General features: G+C 39.5%; 1 protein-coding gene across 1 annotated transcript; it reads left to right on the forward strand.

Annotated features, from left to right (window-relative positions):
* Positions 1 to 224: 224 nt before the first annotated feature.
* Kif2b (kinesin family member 2B) lies at positions 225 to 2,231 on the forward strand. Its single transcript, XM_038328290.1, has one exon. The coding sequence runs from the start codon at positions 225 to 227 to the stop codon at positions 2,229 to 2,231; it is 2,007 nt and encodes a 668-aa protein (XP_038184218.1).
* The last annotated feature ends 14,096 nt before the right edge of the window (positions 2,232 to 16,327 follow it).

A 16,327-nucleotide genomic window follows, 5' to 3' on the forward strand; every position in this document is an offset into this window, starting at 1 on the left:
GCTACTGATTCTTTACCTACAAGCCTTCATCTCTTCAGCATCTTCTTCTGGTCCCTTTGTGACATGAGGGCCCTCAGCCAATGCCCTGGCGCTTACCTCACAAAGGCAGGGAGCAAGGCACACCTGCGCTCGAGCTTGAGGCATTCAGGCTGGCTTGGACTCAGGTCCTGCAGTGCCAACGACCAAAGGCTCAGAAAGCGAGCCTGCTAACTCCACCGCTCATCATGGCCAGCCAGTTCTGTGTTCCTCTAGCCCCACGCCTCTCACCCCTTAAACCTTTGAAATCCCACTTCACAGACTTCCAGGTGGGCATCTGTGTGGCGATCCAGCGCAGCGACAAACGGATCCACCTGGCTGTGGTCACAGAGATCAACAGAGAAAACTCTTGGGTCACAGTGGAGTGGGTTGAGAAAGGAGTCAAAAAAGGAAAGAAGATCGAACTGGAGACTGTATTTCTGTTGAATCCAGCCCTTGCCTCTGCTGAACACCAACGGTCACAAAGGCCCCTGCGCCCAGTGTCTGTAACACCCACTACTGCCATCGGGGACCAGCGTACAGCTACCAAGTGGATTGCGATGATCCCGCACAGAAATGAAACACCCGCGGGGGACAGCCAAGCCCTGGTGGTCCCCAGCAACCCTTGTCTGATGAAGCGGAAGAAATCCCCCTGCCTAAGGGAAATTGAAAAACTGCAGAAGCAGCGAGAGAAGCGCCGGCGACTGCAACTAGAGATCCGAGCGAGGCGAGCGCTTGACATCAACACGGGAAATCCGAACTATGAGACTATGCGTATGATTGAGGAATACCGCAGGCATCTAGACAGCAGCAAGATGTCCAGCCTGGAGCCCCCGGAGGACCACCGGATCTGTGTGTGCGTGAGGAAGCGCCCTCTTAATGAGAGAGAGACCACCATGAAGGACCTAGATATCATCACTATCCCCTCACGCAATGTGGTCATGGTGCACGAATCTAAACAAAAGGTGGACCTGACCCGCTACTTGGAAAACCAGACCTTCTGTTTTGACCACGCTTTTGACGACACGGCATCCAATGAGTTAGTTTACCAGTTCACTGCCCGGCCTCTGGTAGAGTCCATCTTCCGAAAGGGCATGGCCACTTGCTTTGCTTACGGGCAGACTGGCAGTGGGAAAACCCACACCATGGGTGGAGCTTTTTCTGGAAAGGCCCAAGATTGTTCTCAAGGAATTTATGCCCTGGTGGCTCAGGATGTCTTTCTCCTACTGAGAAACCCCGCCTATGAGAAACTGGAACTCAAAGTCTATGGGACATTTTTTGAGATTTACGGTGGCAAAGTGTACGATCTGTTAAACTGGAAGAAGAAGCTGCAGGTCCTCGAGGATGGAAACCAGCAAGTGCAGGTTGTGGGGCTGCAGGAGCAGGAGGTGTCTTGTGTGAAGGAAGTCCTGAATCTGGTGGAACTCGGAAACAGCTGTCGGACTTCCGGTCAGACCTCTGTCAACGCCCACTCATCCAGGAGTCACGCGGTGTTCCAGCTCATCCTCAAGTCCGGAGGGCAACTGCATGGCAAGTTTTCCCTTGTTGACTTAGCAGGGAATGAAAGGGGGGCAGATACTGCCAAGGCCACCCGAAAGAGGCAGCTGGAAGGGGCTGAAATAAATAAGAGTCTTCTAGCCCTGAAGGAATGCATCAGGGCTTTGGGTAAAAACAAATCTCATACCCCATTTAGAGCCAGCAAGCTCACGCAGGTGCTCCGGGACTCTTTCATAGGCCAGAACTCCTCCACGTGCATGATTGCTACTATCTCACCTGGAATGACCTCCTGTGAAAATACTCTCAATACTTTAAGATATGCAAACAGAGTGAAAGAATTAGCATTAGACGGACGGCCCTACCATCGTTGCCTCTCTCCATCTGGCCAGGACGCACCACTAATATTAGAAAAGGACAATACAAATTCAGAAAAGTCCCTTCAGGAGGAAGAATTTATTGAAATACCTACTGTGCAGGATGTGGAAGAAAAAGAAAGCAATGAAATCGCATTAACAAAGGACCCACCAGCTTCATCGAGGAGATCTAGCCAGTGGTGGGAGGCCATCCAGGAGACAGCTGATGGAGTAAACGGTGATGTGGATTTTTGCATTGCTCAGTCGCTTTCCATTTTGGAGCAGAAAATCGGTGTGCTGACTGATATCCAAAAGAAGCTCCAATTACTACGAGCTGATCTCCAAAAGAAAAGCCAAGTGGAGTGACAGCGAAGGCCAGAGATCAGGAATGAAATCTTGGATACGGTTCTGAAGTTTCTACCTCTTATTACAGGAGAAATCTGTCCAAATTATCTAAGCATAAAGGTCCCCTGGAGAACTTACATCTTAAATCATCCTGGTCAAAAATGTGGTCTTTTTCTTCTTCCTCTCAATTGCCATAGTGTAGTCTGCTTTCCTCCTGTGCTGTCACTGTAAAGATTTTGCCTTTTCCCTGTCGGTATTGACAACTGGCAGTGTTAAGAAACTTTTTGATTGTTTTGGCTGGGGTAGGGGGATGCTGATATAATGTAGATCACCAGAGAGCATGCTAAATATTCTATAGTATGAGGAACTGCCTCCCACACAAATGATTACCTTTTCTTAAAAAAAAAAAAAAAAAAAATTAGGATAGTCCCAAGGTTGGGAAACCCTGCTGTAGAAGAAACCAGCTGCAATGAAATCAAATTCCCTGTATTTGTAGCTGGCAAAGCAAAATACCATGAATTACAGGGGCGAGCATGAAAACACCAAGCAAGTGTCAATCAGATACCCACTTATAAATCCTTCCTCAGTTGCACTGCTGTGTGGATTCAAATGGTTTCTGAGACTGAGTCATTCTGGGGTGAGAGAGAAGTCATCTGTGAGAGCGAGCGTGTGTTTGAGAGCCTCGAAGTGAAAGGGTTTTGTTGATTTTTATCTTAGCATTTAAGTCGCAATTACTGTAATTATCCCTGAGCCATGCGTGTGGGCATGTGTCGTGTCTGTGTGTGTGTGCGCATGTGCGTACACACGGTGACTGTGTGTTTGTTAGTGTAGGGAATTTTGATGTCTTTAATTTTTCACTCGTTGTTGTATTTTTCACTGATAGGCTTTATGAAGGAGGATTCTGGTTTCAAATTGGGGCAAGAGTCAGCAAGCAAATAGAAAAGTTCCCGTATAAGGGGCAAGACAGCCCACAACGGCCTAAAGCACACGGAAAAGTTGTGGGAAACTCTTAACGTCTTGGGTTAATTAAATATGGAGAACCTTTCTAGATATGAAAGTCAAGAAGTCTATTTTTAAAAAAGAATGCTAATCTAATACAGGCATGGGAATATAATAATTTAATACGCATAATAAATTAGTGCCTTAGTATCAACAAACATCCAAGAATAGGATCTTGTGGCTCCAAATCTGTCCATTCTAAACTTGTGTTTTAAAGAACTTAAGAGATTTACACAGAAAGTATAAGACAAATCTGAGAAAGTGGACAGGCAAAATTGTAGCCTCCAAATTCTGGAGCCATATTTAGCAAGAATAGTTCATTGTTTCAAACTCTAGTAATATGAAGGCCCGAGAGGAACTGATGACAGCTATTCATAAGGTGGCCATACATCAATGGAATACTAGCTTCCTGTGAAGCCCTGAGTGTGAAACCAACATAGGCCTTTGGTCTTTAGAACTCATACGTTTGTCTTTAAATATACTTCACTATGTTGATTGATTTCTTCATATGGAATTACACATTATTATTAAAACAGCTGGAACTTTTCAAATCAAACTTTAGTATAAGATGACTGTTTCATTAAATAAAAACCTTCAACAACAACAAAAAAATGGTACATACTCCCGAAACATGGCATAACAAGCTAAAATAAGACCAAGCACAAACCAGCACATAAAGGCTGGAGAAAGCAACCCAGTGGGAGAAGGATCACACAAGTAGGCAAAAGAGTCAGAGACTCTACTTGCTCGCTTTGTTAGGAATCCTACAAGAACACCAAGCTACTCAGCCATAATATATATGCAGAGGACCTGGGTCAGACCCTTACAGGCTAGACCCTGATTTCTGTAAGCCCCCATGACTCCCAGTGACTTGATTCTGTGGCATCCCTAATCCCTCTGGTTCCCCTAATCTTTTCTCTCCCTTCTCAGCAGGACTTCCTGAGCCCAATGTTTCCCCTTAGGACTCTGCATCTGCTCCCTTTAGTTGATGGATGTCCCTGGGAAGTCTGCTTTTTTTCCTGAGGGAAGACAGAGGGAGATGGATCTGGGGGAGAGGGGAGGTAGGGGTGGGGAGGCTGGGGGGGATGGGAAGGTGGGTAAACTGCAGCTGGAATGAAATACATGAGAGAAGAACAAAACCTATGCACTTTGTAAATATGTATAAGTACATTATATATCTGTGTGTATATGTACACACACCTGTACATATGAATAGGATAAAAATAAGGTCTAAGGGGCAGAGAAAGTTCAGTGGGTAACAGGTTTTGCTGTCCAAGCAGGTAGATGTGAACTCTGAGCCGCAATACCCATAGGAAGAGCAAGATGTGGTAATTCACTTCTATAACACTAGCACTGGAGGAGAATTGAGTATGTACCAGGAGAGAGTGCTGGACAGCAATCTGGCTGAAAAGTGACAAGCTTCAACTTCAGTGAGAGACACTGAAGAAGATGTTGAGCCTAGAGATCAGCACAGTTGACATCTTCCGCTATACTACACAATTATTGGGAGTGTGCGACAAGTACAAATGCATGCATGACAGTGTGCACACACATACACAAACACACACACACACATGTGCGCACACAAACAGAACTAGCCTCACTTTTAGCTCTTACTGAAGTAATTTAGAGTCTTGATGAAAAGATAGAAGGGTGTTTCATTTTCTCCCACCCTTTGTCTCATCATTTGTGGCAGTCACTGATGCTTTTTTTTTTTTTTTTTTTTTTTTTTTTTTTTTTGGTTTTTCGAGACAGGGTTTCTCTGTGGCTTTGGTGCCTGTCCTGGAACTAGCTCTTGTAGACCAAGCTGGCCTCGAACTCACAGAGATCCGCCTGCCTCTGCCTCCCGAGTGCTGGGATTAAAGGCATGCTCCACCACTGCCCACCAGTCACTGATGCTTTTATTATCAACATTATTCTACTTACGATTTCAAGTACCCTAACAGTTTGGTCACACATACAAGTTTGGATAAAGTACTTGGAGGTTCAGCATTCTGATATCAATTATTTTTTTTTTCTAATAAGTATAACATGAAATGCACAAACGGTCATTATGGTTCAATGCTTTACAAAGTAAACTCACCTGGGTGGGAACCACACACGAGACATACGTCACAGTGCTCTACCAGCTTCCTCCTCGCTTCATTGCAGTCCTTAGTGCCTACATTAAAGTTAAAGGTGTGCAGCTTTTTATACGAATGGAATAATGTTACTGTTATGTGTGCAACCCTGGCTTGCTTCTTTCAATCACAATTATGTGTATTAGGACCTTTGCTATTGTTCCTTGAATTCTATCCCCCCACACACAGGCACACACATAGACACACACACATGCGTGTGTGTGTGCATATATATATATATATGTGTGTGTGTGTGTGTGTGTGTGTTATATGCACATTCAGCAAAAGTGATCATGCTAAGGGGTTTTCTAAAAGGCTTTTTTTTTCTTACCAACATCACATAATCATACTCATATGTGTATATTGTTGCTTAAATGTTACCATAATAAGAAATTTTTTCAGTGTGTGTGTGTGTATATACACATCTGAAAGATTCTAGTCAGCATATCAGTACACAGCAGTATTATTTTGCCCATAGCTGCATGTTCTCTGTAACACATTGACAAGTCATGTAATCAGTTATTAATCTATTTACCCATGAGTGAATAAAGAAAATGTGTGTACAAAAGCAAGTTTTATTAAGCATAAAAAAAGAAAAGAAAAAAATTGTATCCTTTGAAATGAAATTGACACTACGTATATCTCCATGTAAGGTAAAATCAATGTCACAACAATAAGTAGTCTGTTTTAGCTTCTATCTGGAATCAACGACTTTAAAAATAGGCAGCGACCAAAGCATAAAGGAGGAAAGAAGAAAGGAGATGTAAAAGATAAAGTTAGAGAGGAGACTATTTAGCTAAGCCCAGAGTTCCTGAACTGGTTATCCAGTACAAGGTGTTCATCCTGAAAATATATACACACGCATAAGAAGAATGGACTCAAATGGTTGGATTTATGTATTTGTGCACATTATATGTATGTGTGTGTATGTTAACAAAAAAGGTGTTTTGTGGCATAGGAGGGCTTAGACAGATGGGACATGGAAGGGCCTGGACGGAGGAATCTAATTAAATTTGCTTTTGTTTTTGTTTTCTTTTTACAAAAGAAGGCTATCCCAGAATTTGTTCCATAGATGAGGGTGGGCTTGATCTCAGAGATCTTCCTCCCTCTGCCACCCTAGTGCTGGGGTTAAAGGCAAGCACTACCACTTCCCAGCTTAAATTTTTAAAACTAACATTTTTTAAAAAAAAAAAATTAAGCCAGGCATTAGTGGCACATGTTTTTAATCCTAGCACTTGGAAGGCAGAGACAGGAAAATCTCTGTGAGTTCACGGCCAGCCTGGTCTACAAGAGCTAATTCCGGGACAGGCTCCAAAGCAACACAGAGACACTGTGTCTTGAAAAACCATAAAAGAAAAATAAAGTGATACAAATTGAAAAATAAGGTAAGGTGAACGTGATCAAAATACAGTATATGTATGTGTATGAATGTTGTGATGGACCATATCACTTTGTATAATTACAAATTATACTCATCTGTGTATATTGTTGCTTTATAATAACAAAAATTGAAAACCAAAAGTCATTGAGAAATTAAGTTAATTCCTGGCAGCAATTTCACCTAATTTTTTTGTCTTATTCTTTCATCAAAAAGATATTATATCACACTGTATATTTTAGCATGTGGTATATAGTGTACATATCCAAATATATTGATGAATATATTTTCAAGAAAGTCCAATGTGCCTATCTGCAGATATTAATTAAAACCTCTCCAGTACCATTCTCTCTCACCAACTAATACCAGTATCTCTCCTCCCTTTGAGCTTCTTCAATCATCCTCAGTCAAATGCACATTACCCTGTCCAGTGATTTTAATAAGTTTTTGGGCCAGGCCTTGTGACTTACACCTGCCGTGCCAGCAGCAGTGAGTCAGACTAAGCCAGAACTCTATCATTTTAAGGTCAGACTGGTGTACACAAGTTCTAGGACCACCTGGGCTACATACAACGATCCTGTCAAACAAAGTAAAATAAAACATTTCTTAGGAATTGATATGGCCCTTGAAAAGATGGGAAAATGTGTATCAAATAAAATATTCTGTAATGAAACATAGTGAAGAAGAAAATCAACTGACGTTCACTAGGAGAACTGTTGACAGTTTGCACAGATGCCCTGCAGTGAGAAAGGAAGATTGTAAAGCAAATTAACACTCTAATAAGATTGTACGGAAAATGTCAGAGCTCCCAATCTGAGAAAAATAAATACTCTTAGTACTTTGAAAGCATCCATTTACACATGAAAACCTTGGCATGCTAATTATAAGCTGCACTTATCTATTAATTAAAGTAGATTTTTCTCCTGTAGTGGACAGACATTTTAAATTACCACGTGAACTTGCAACTAATAAAAACTGGCATTAAAATTCCAAGCTCAAGATTTCATATCTGCAAATTTTTCTTTTATTATTAGCTTGCAATAACAAGTTTTCAAGCTATTATTCTATGACTTTCATTTACTTAATTATTTTTAGTAATCTACTTAAAGTATTGATGTGATTATATATATATATATATATATATATATATATGGATATATATATATATACATGTGTGTCTATACTGAGTGAATAAATGAATGAAAACTTGATTACACATGTAAAATATCATTCCAATAGCAGAAATGAAGTTACTGATGTGTGTTCCCTAAGAAAACCTATGTCAAAAGTTGCCTGTTGTTCATAATGTAAGATATTATCTTCAAAGCAAAGCTGTCATTTATAAATGCTTTATGCATTTTTTTATTCTTCAAAAGAACAATTGCTCATAGCAAACCTTAGCTTCTCATTTTCTTGAAATTTGATTTTTTTTTCTTTTAACGCCCTTTCTTTTTAATCTTAAATAAGTGTAAATTAAGAAGTTAAAAAGGGAAAAAAGTACAGACTGTTTTAATGGTTTAAACAAGATATGGAAGCGAGCCAGTAACTGTAGTTATGATCGTCTAGGCAGCCTCTGCAGCTCTGCATTAGACACAATCCTGACCGTGATGGATACTGCCTGCAACCGTAGGTAAACTAGAAAGTCTTAAATGGAGCTATGACTTAAATGTGTCTTTCCTTTCTCCTGTGCTGATGTTCAGCTAAAGATGAGGCAATAGTGAGAGGCCATTCTTTACAGAGTTTGTAGCTCATTACTAGGGATCAATAAGGCTCTGTGTGAGGAGGGGTAGATTGACCCTCCTGTTTCTCTACACACCTAAATACCTGTCTTCAATATTTCCACCATATAATGATACCATATGACGATTTTACCAGATGGGGCCATTTATCATGGACATTCATTATCCAAAACAATGAGCTAAACAAATGACTTTGTATGTGAGAAAGTGGCATACATTCTGTCACAGAGATAGAAGACAAACACAAAAGGTACAATAAAAAGGAAGAAAATGAGTTTTGGGAATATGAAGAAATCATCATAGCACCAAATCAAAATAGTATTACGCATAAATAATTGGCAAGTTTTGACACACTTCTTTTAACTATTATGCTTCCGTCCAGGTTGTATTTGTTCCCCAAGGATGAAGAGGGAAGACACACTGGGCCATCCTAGGGAATCGGGATTCGTTTTTCTTATCCTGTCTGCACATGGGTATAAATGTTGATATTAGGCATAAACAAGATCAGTGAGGAAGAATTATCAAACCTGGAGTCAGATTCTGGGTTTGATTTACTTATTGGCCACCTGATAGCTATGTGAATTCAAACAACTTTTGGCCCTCTCTAGGCTTCATTATTTTCTCATCTGCTCCATAAATGTAAAACATTACTTATTAGCACTTCCTAAATATCTCAGAATCCTTTTAGATAACCAACATAGGCAGTATTAATAAAATATTTTAATCCTCACTATAGTAAATGCCACCTATAGAAGCATGGCTCTACAATGGTCCCTGCCCTTAATGAATTCATTAATAAATGAGAAAAGCAAATCCTTGCATCAAAGGAAGAAATTTTTGTTTGCAATTCCAGGTTAGTGAATGAAGTGTCACGAGTCTACAGAAATGGTTCATTTAGACGAGAGGCTTAGGAAAGCTGTCCCAGAATGACTGCAGTAGTTCTCATTTCGTTGTGACAAAACACCTGGCAAGAAGCAATTTGAGGAAGGAAGGAGGGGAGGAGGGAAAGAGGTAGGTAGGGTTTATTATGCTTATGTTTCAAAGGGCTCAAGTCAAAGATACTGAGACATCTTGGAGGCAGGAGCCAAACTGTGGCAGTTCACATTGCACTGGAAGCCAGGCTATAATGCCTCAAGGCTCTCCTCTGTTTACTTACTTCCTCTAGCAAAGCTTCACTTTCTAAAGATTTTAGAGATTGTCTAAGCCCTGTGTTGTAAATTTAAGAGCAAATGTTCAAACATGTGAGCCTATGGACCATTGCCCTTTAAACCACAGCAGAGTCCCATCCGGGAAAGTACAGCGACAATGTGGGGATTGAGGGGTCTCACAGCTGAGATGAAAGTAAGGGCATTCAAGGGACATAAGTAAACTGGATTCCTGAGTGTAAAGGACCATTGGAGAGAAACTTATTTAGAGCTCTGTTTCCCCTCTAAAAATGTCTTTAAGAGGGAGGGTAACACTTTGATGTATGTCATGTTCATATCTCACATCACACTGGTACTTCATAAGTATTTAAAATTCATGTGAGAAGCCTGGCTGCAGTGGCGCACGCCTTTAATCCCAGCACTCGGGAGGCAGAGGCAGGCGGATCTCTGTGAGTTCGAGACCAGCTTGGTCTACAAGAGCTAGTTCCAGGACAGGCTCCAAAGCTACAGAGAAACCCTGTCTCAAAAAAAAAAAAAAAAAAAAAAAAAATTCATGTGAGAGTGATTATATTTTCTACCAGCTTTAACTATCTAGAATGTAAAACAAGTATGTATATGTTTATCTTCTTAATGTCTTTTTGAAAAATAATTCTGTCCAATGACAAACTAAAATTATCATAAAGGCATTAACACTTGGAGGCCTAGTCTCCAGTATTCGCTCACAATTGTAAGGAAGCAGTTGCATGCCTATCCTGCAACCTCATGTCTCCAGCTAGATAGCCAAGGGAAACATCCACAATGAGGCTACAGATGTGATTTCTTTGCTTTAGCCAGAGGGGACTTTTCAGTCCCTTGTTGTTTACTGTTATATCAATACTACGCTTATCCAAAAAAGTCAATATTTGAGTCTTTTCTGCCACCTGCTAAGGACCTTTGGCTTGATAACTTTGACGTTCGAGAATGGTTGGGTAACAAAGAACATTGTTTGTGCTAATGAAGGATCTGCGAGCCTTAAGGAGCCTAACCAAAAAAAAAAAAAAAAAAAAAAAAAAAAAAAAACTGGTTGTGTCAGTTTCTGAATCTGGATAACAGTGTAGAATCTTACCTCCACCCCATACTATATGAACAAAAATGACGCAAGGTTCCTGTGATGGTGAGTTCAACTCTCAATTTGACACAACCTAGAATTTCTTTGGAATTCTGTCTCCATGAGGGATTTTCTAGATGAGATTGGTTTGTGAGCATGTCTGGAGGGGGTTGCCTTGATTGCCTTAACTGATGTCAAAAGATCTAATCTGGAACTGGGTGACACCATTATCTGAGACTGGGACCTGTGTTGTACATGGATAGAGAAAGTTAGTTGGATATGAAGTATCTGTTCACTTTTTTTCTCTGTATAACTTTGGATATCACATGACCAGCTGCTTCAAGTTCTTGCCACCTTGTTTCCCTGTAATGATTGACTGTAACTCGGAATTGTGACCTACAGTCAGTCCTCCATCCTGCATATTATTTTGTGAGGGAATTTTATCACCATAACAGAAATGAAAGTAGAACAGACTTCCCACTTGTATTAGCATTCTGGATCTTTTCTTCTAGGTATTATTTGGACAGGCACATAGGAAAAATGTTTAGAAATGTATTTTGTGGTATGAAACTTAGAAGATTATACTTAGGCAAAAAATGAAAAGAAAAAGAAGAAAATGTCACAATATTTTGCGTAACCATGAGTTATCACAGTCACTACTGTTCCCAAAATTCGATTTTAAAATATAAAGCTAGACCTAGTTCCTTCCCTCTGAATCTCTGTTTTAACAGGCTTCTCATTGAAAGGCGTGCTCTCATCATTCTCCAACTGTAGCAGAGAAGATGGAACAATAAGACCTGCATTGAAGGAGAAAGAGTACCACAGGAAAAGGTATATGCATAAGCATTAGTGCTTCAAGAACAACGTTAAAGGACTGAAGCTGATAGCTTTTACATTAAGTGATTTGAACATTCCTCATGAGCACATCATTCAGAAAAGTAATCAGAGAACAGACATCCAGAGGCGGAAACCCATGATCACGAGGGTTAAAGGATAAAAGGGTGAACAGTTCGTAGGTGAAAAGGGTTAAAAAAAAAAAATGAGAAGTCAGAAACCAACAAAAAATGGGGATGGGAAGAAAGATTCTGAAACCACAGGGTAAATGATTTGAAAGGAAGAGAGTCATTATCCGTGTTCAAAAGAAAACAGTGCCTGTAGGATAATGACTTAGAGCAGTGGTGTTGAGGAGTCAGGTCATTAATAACCTCAGAGCGATCAGGTTGATACGGGCATCACATAGTAAGATAGCAGTGGGCTGAGGAGTTGGAGAGCAGCCTGGATAATAAGAATGAAAGTGGCTCATAAATCCTAACCTACTTTATACATACAATTAGGAGATACAGCTTGTTAGATTCAGGCCCTGGCTGTCCCTTACTCACCAAACTCTATGAATTGACCTACTACTGTTTGTGTATCAAGTATACACAAATGGGACTTTTGCAGGATGTGTTTATATTCCATAGGGAAGTAAAAAAAAAAATGGATGATAAAATGTTCAGTCTTCTTATGCCTTTGACGAGCCTTCTTTCAAGACAGACCCAAGATGCATCATCATTAATCTCCAAATATCACCTACTGATCCTCTCAGGTCAGCTTCCCTCTGCCAATACTTCAACAGCTCTGATTTGGTTATTTGAAACTGACACCAATTTGAATATGGCCTTGACTCCAGCTACAAGGTCTAGAATACAATCGCCATTTGACCCTCCCTTATTACTGGCCTCGGTCACATGTCTTTAAGCATCTCTTCCTTCTTGGCATTTCTGTTCCTGATTTCCATTTTTGTAGCTCTTCTGTCAATCAGATCTATTTACTAGTCTTTACATGGACTTAAGATATAATTATAATCTGAGAGTTTCCTTCTCCTCTTCTGAGAACATATTTTATGAATAGCCTTTCCCTACCTAGCTCTCCATGTAATGTTCCCTAATTGCTAAAACATAAATATGAGGGCATAGAATAAGTAATATTAAACTGGTTGTGCTTTAAATGGTTCAGAAAATAATGAATTGAGTATATTAATTTGCTTTTTAGAGAAAACACCAGCAGATATTAATATTTAAGAGATGGTTCCAGTGTGTGAGATTTTTGTACCATAACTTTATAACTTATGTGTTCAGCAAAAGGCTTGTTTATGAAGGAAAACAATCACATGAAATAATTTCATATTTATAGGCAAAACAGTGACATCTATTGTTCAGTGTTATAGAAAATGGATTTGGGGATGAAAAGCAATTCCATATATTATGTATTGCGCTCCAGTGCAATAACAATTAGTTAATTTTCTTGTTTTAAGATACTAATAGGTTGTATTCAATAATTTAATATGAAAGCAAACCAAACTGAATATGTAGGAATATGCCATTTAATTATGATTTAACAGGTCCAAAGACTGTCTAGAAGAAGAAATAAGACATTCAACAGCATAATATAATACTTAAAAATAGATGTCTTTTTTTTACCATTACACTTTTCACCTAATAGATCAGCTAAGTATTTATGATTGATGACTGTAAAAGCCCACACTGACCTCTGACCTTAAGACAAGGTATTATTTTCATGTCTTGTCTGTTATGAACTAAGTCGATCAATATAAATTTATTTACCTACTCCCTTGGTGAAAGTTTATGATCTCTAAAGTTATAAAACTTGTCAGAAGAGACAGTTTCTGCCTAGGTCTTATGTATATGAATGTGTGCTGTGTATGTGTACATTTGATCATGTGTGCATAGGCATGTTTGAACACATACATATAGAGGCCAGAGGATAACCTCTGGTGTCATTCCTCAAACCTCACTTATCCATGTGATTTTGAGACCAGTTTTCACACTAGCTTTGAACTGATCAACTAGGCCAGGCTGGCAAGCCAGAAAGCCCCAAGGATCCTCCTATCATATATACCATTTCCATCTGGTTTTATCTTTAAAATTGGAGTCTCATGAAATGAAAGTTGGTCTCTAACTCTTTTTTGTAATCAGGATGCCTTGAATTCCTAATCCTTTAACCTCTACCTCCTGAGTGCTGAGATTTTAGGTATATTCCATGAAACTTGCTTTAGGACTTTTCTATAAGCTGTAAATACAGTTGTTAAGAACGTGTTAATCAAAGCTCTCATCAGCTGCCATATACAACCTAAATGAGGAAGTATTTATTCTAGTATATAATTTCAGAGGAATCCATCCATGTTTACTTAGCTTCATGTTGCTATGCCCATGTGGAGGCAGCACAACATGGCAGCAGGAGTGTGTATCAGAATCTGTTCATCATATGGTTGACTGAAGACACAAAGAAAAAAAGAGACTGTGGACCAAGTTTAGCTTACAAAAGACCCTCCATCTCGGTCCAACAACCCAAAGTTTCCAAAACCTCCAAAATCAGCACCATCAACTGGGTAGTAAGAAATATGGAAATCTCCTATTCACACCATCATATTGCATGCCTAGCCTACATGGATTATGACTATACTGTAATACAAATGCCAGTAGTCCATTTCTGAGAGTCTCCAAAGTCTTAGCTATTCGAACACTATTTAGAAAGTAAGTCTGGGCCTAAGGTCTCTTCTGATGCAAAGTAAATACTTGAATGGGAGGACCTATAAAGACAAAAGAAAATTTGTATGATTTCAAGATACATTGGTTCAAAATAAACCCTCTCACTTTGATAATAAAATATTTAGAAAATATCCTATTTTCTAAAAGAAAAATAACATAGTCAGGAATGGGTGCTCAAAGCAAGAACAAAAGCCATAAAGAAAAAAAAAAAACATCAAATCCTACGACTCAATGTCCAGCACATAGTGTCCTGCTATAATTTCCATTAGGCTTAGACTTGCCAGCCGGTAGACTCTGGTCTCTCTGCTTGCAGTCCATATGGCCTCTGACTTTGGCTGGCTCCATGGCTTGAGTGACACTTTCATCAGAAGATAGTTCACGTGTCAGACACGTCCACTAGTCTTCACCTTACAGCTTCATACATCACTGCCACAGAGGACATGTACAGGGACTGCAAACCTGTCACACACTGCCTAGTCTCATAGACATTCAATGAAATTTGCATGGACGCCTCCCCAACCCATAACATTTGCATCCCATGGTCCTGTAAAAATAGCTCCCCGTGAATTGTATCATTGTCTGCTGATTTCCGTCAATAGCAGGGCTCCTAGAATCACAGCTGCATTAACCTCTGGGTGAATGAGAACTCTAGTAGGTGAGCATGCTTGAGAAGGCTCTCTGTCTTCATAGGGCAAGTCTTAAATAAATGCGTTTTCTCATACCCTTAAGCCTACAATAGTTGAATCTGCTTAGTTCCTCAGAAGCCCTTGGGCAGTCTTTCCTACTGCTTGTTAATTGATTTCTTACTGATGCGAAATTTTGTAGAAACCAAACTTTCCCTAACCAGAACTTTGGACATTTCTAACCAAACTGGAAGTTTGTCAAATATTCCTTCCCAGTTTTTTGTTTGTTTGTTTGTTTTGTTTTGTTATTATAAATTTGTTGTAATTGTGAAAAAAAAGCCAGAAGAAGTCATGGTACTGCTTGAATGCTGGGATTCCTTGAAATATGCTCAACAAAATGAATTCACTACTTCTAAATGCAGGACCCCACTACTTCCAAAGCCATGGAGACAATGTGACCAAGTTCTTTGCCAGAATATAGCGTGAGTGACGGCTAAATTACTTCCCAAGAGACCTCTTTCTACCTAAAAGCCCACAGACTTTCGGGCCAGCATATAAAAAAAAAAAAATCACTTATCAAACTTTGCTTTCAGTCTAAGCTTTTCTTTTTCATAATAATATTTTTTAAACTTTATTTTCTGGATATAAAGACTTCTTTATTTAAAATATTATTTTTCATTGATGGCTTTCTTTTCTTTTTTCCTTTTTAGAAAATAGATTTTTTTCCTTAGGTAATATATTCTGATTACAGTTTCCCTCCTTTGTGCTTCTTCCATATCCTCTCTAACTCCCCTCTCATCTGGTTCCACTCTCTGTCTCTCAGTAGAAAAAAAAAAGAAAATATACTTTTAAGGTATAATGATATGATATGGTATGATATTATATGATATGATAAAATAAAAATTAGCATTTTGAAATTGGCAAAACAAACAGAAGTAAAAGAGATTAAGTGTACAATACACAAGCCTATATGGTACATTTCATAGTCGACTTGAGAGAATTTAGAATCAACCCCGTGGACACATCCCTGGGTGTTTCCAGAGACGCTCATCTGAAGGAAGATGATCCACCTGCAAACTGAGAACCTCTTTCAGCACAGGGCTGGAGAAAGCACAGTGTTTCTTGCCTATCTTATCTTATTACTGTGAAAAACACCTTGTTCCCCGTGGCTGCTATCCTTTGCTGACAATAAACTCCAGTTTCCTCACCCTTTCTACTAACATGGAGCAGGAGCGGATCTACAGGAAACTTTCAGGTCTCCAGCAGAGTTTAGGGACTCCTGACACTTTCAGTTTAGTGGATCAAGCAGCTATTGAGTTCTCTGTCATTTCCACATATAAATGGCTATTGTTGAACTACTCAGTCCCTACTGAAATAGCAACCTAGCAAATATCCTACTATAATTCAAATGCATTCTATTCGTTCTTCTTCTCTGGAGAAAGCTGCCTGCTGTACTTCATGACACCAACTATTTC

The sequence above is a fragment of the Arvicola amphibius genome, chromosome 4 (assembly GCF_903992535.2).
Source record: "Arvicola amphibius chromosome 4, mArvAmp1.2, whole genome shotgun sequence".
Lineage (NCBI taxonomy): Eukaryota > Metazoa > Chordata > Mammalia > Rodentia > Cricetidae > Arvicola > Arvicola amphibius.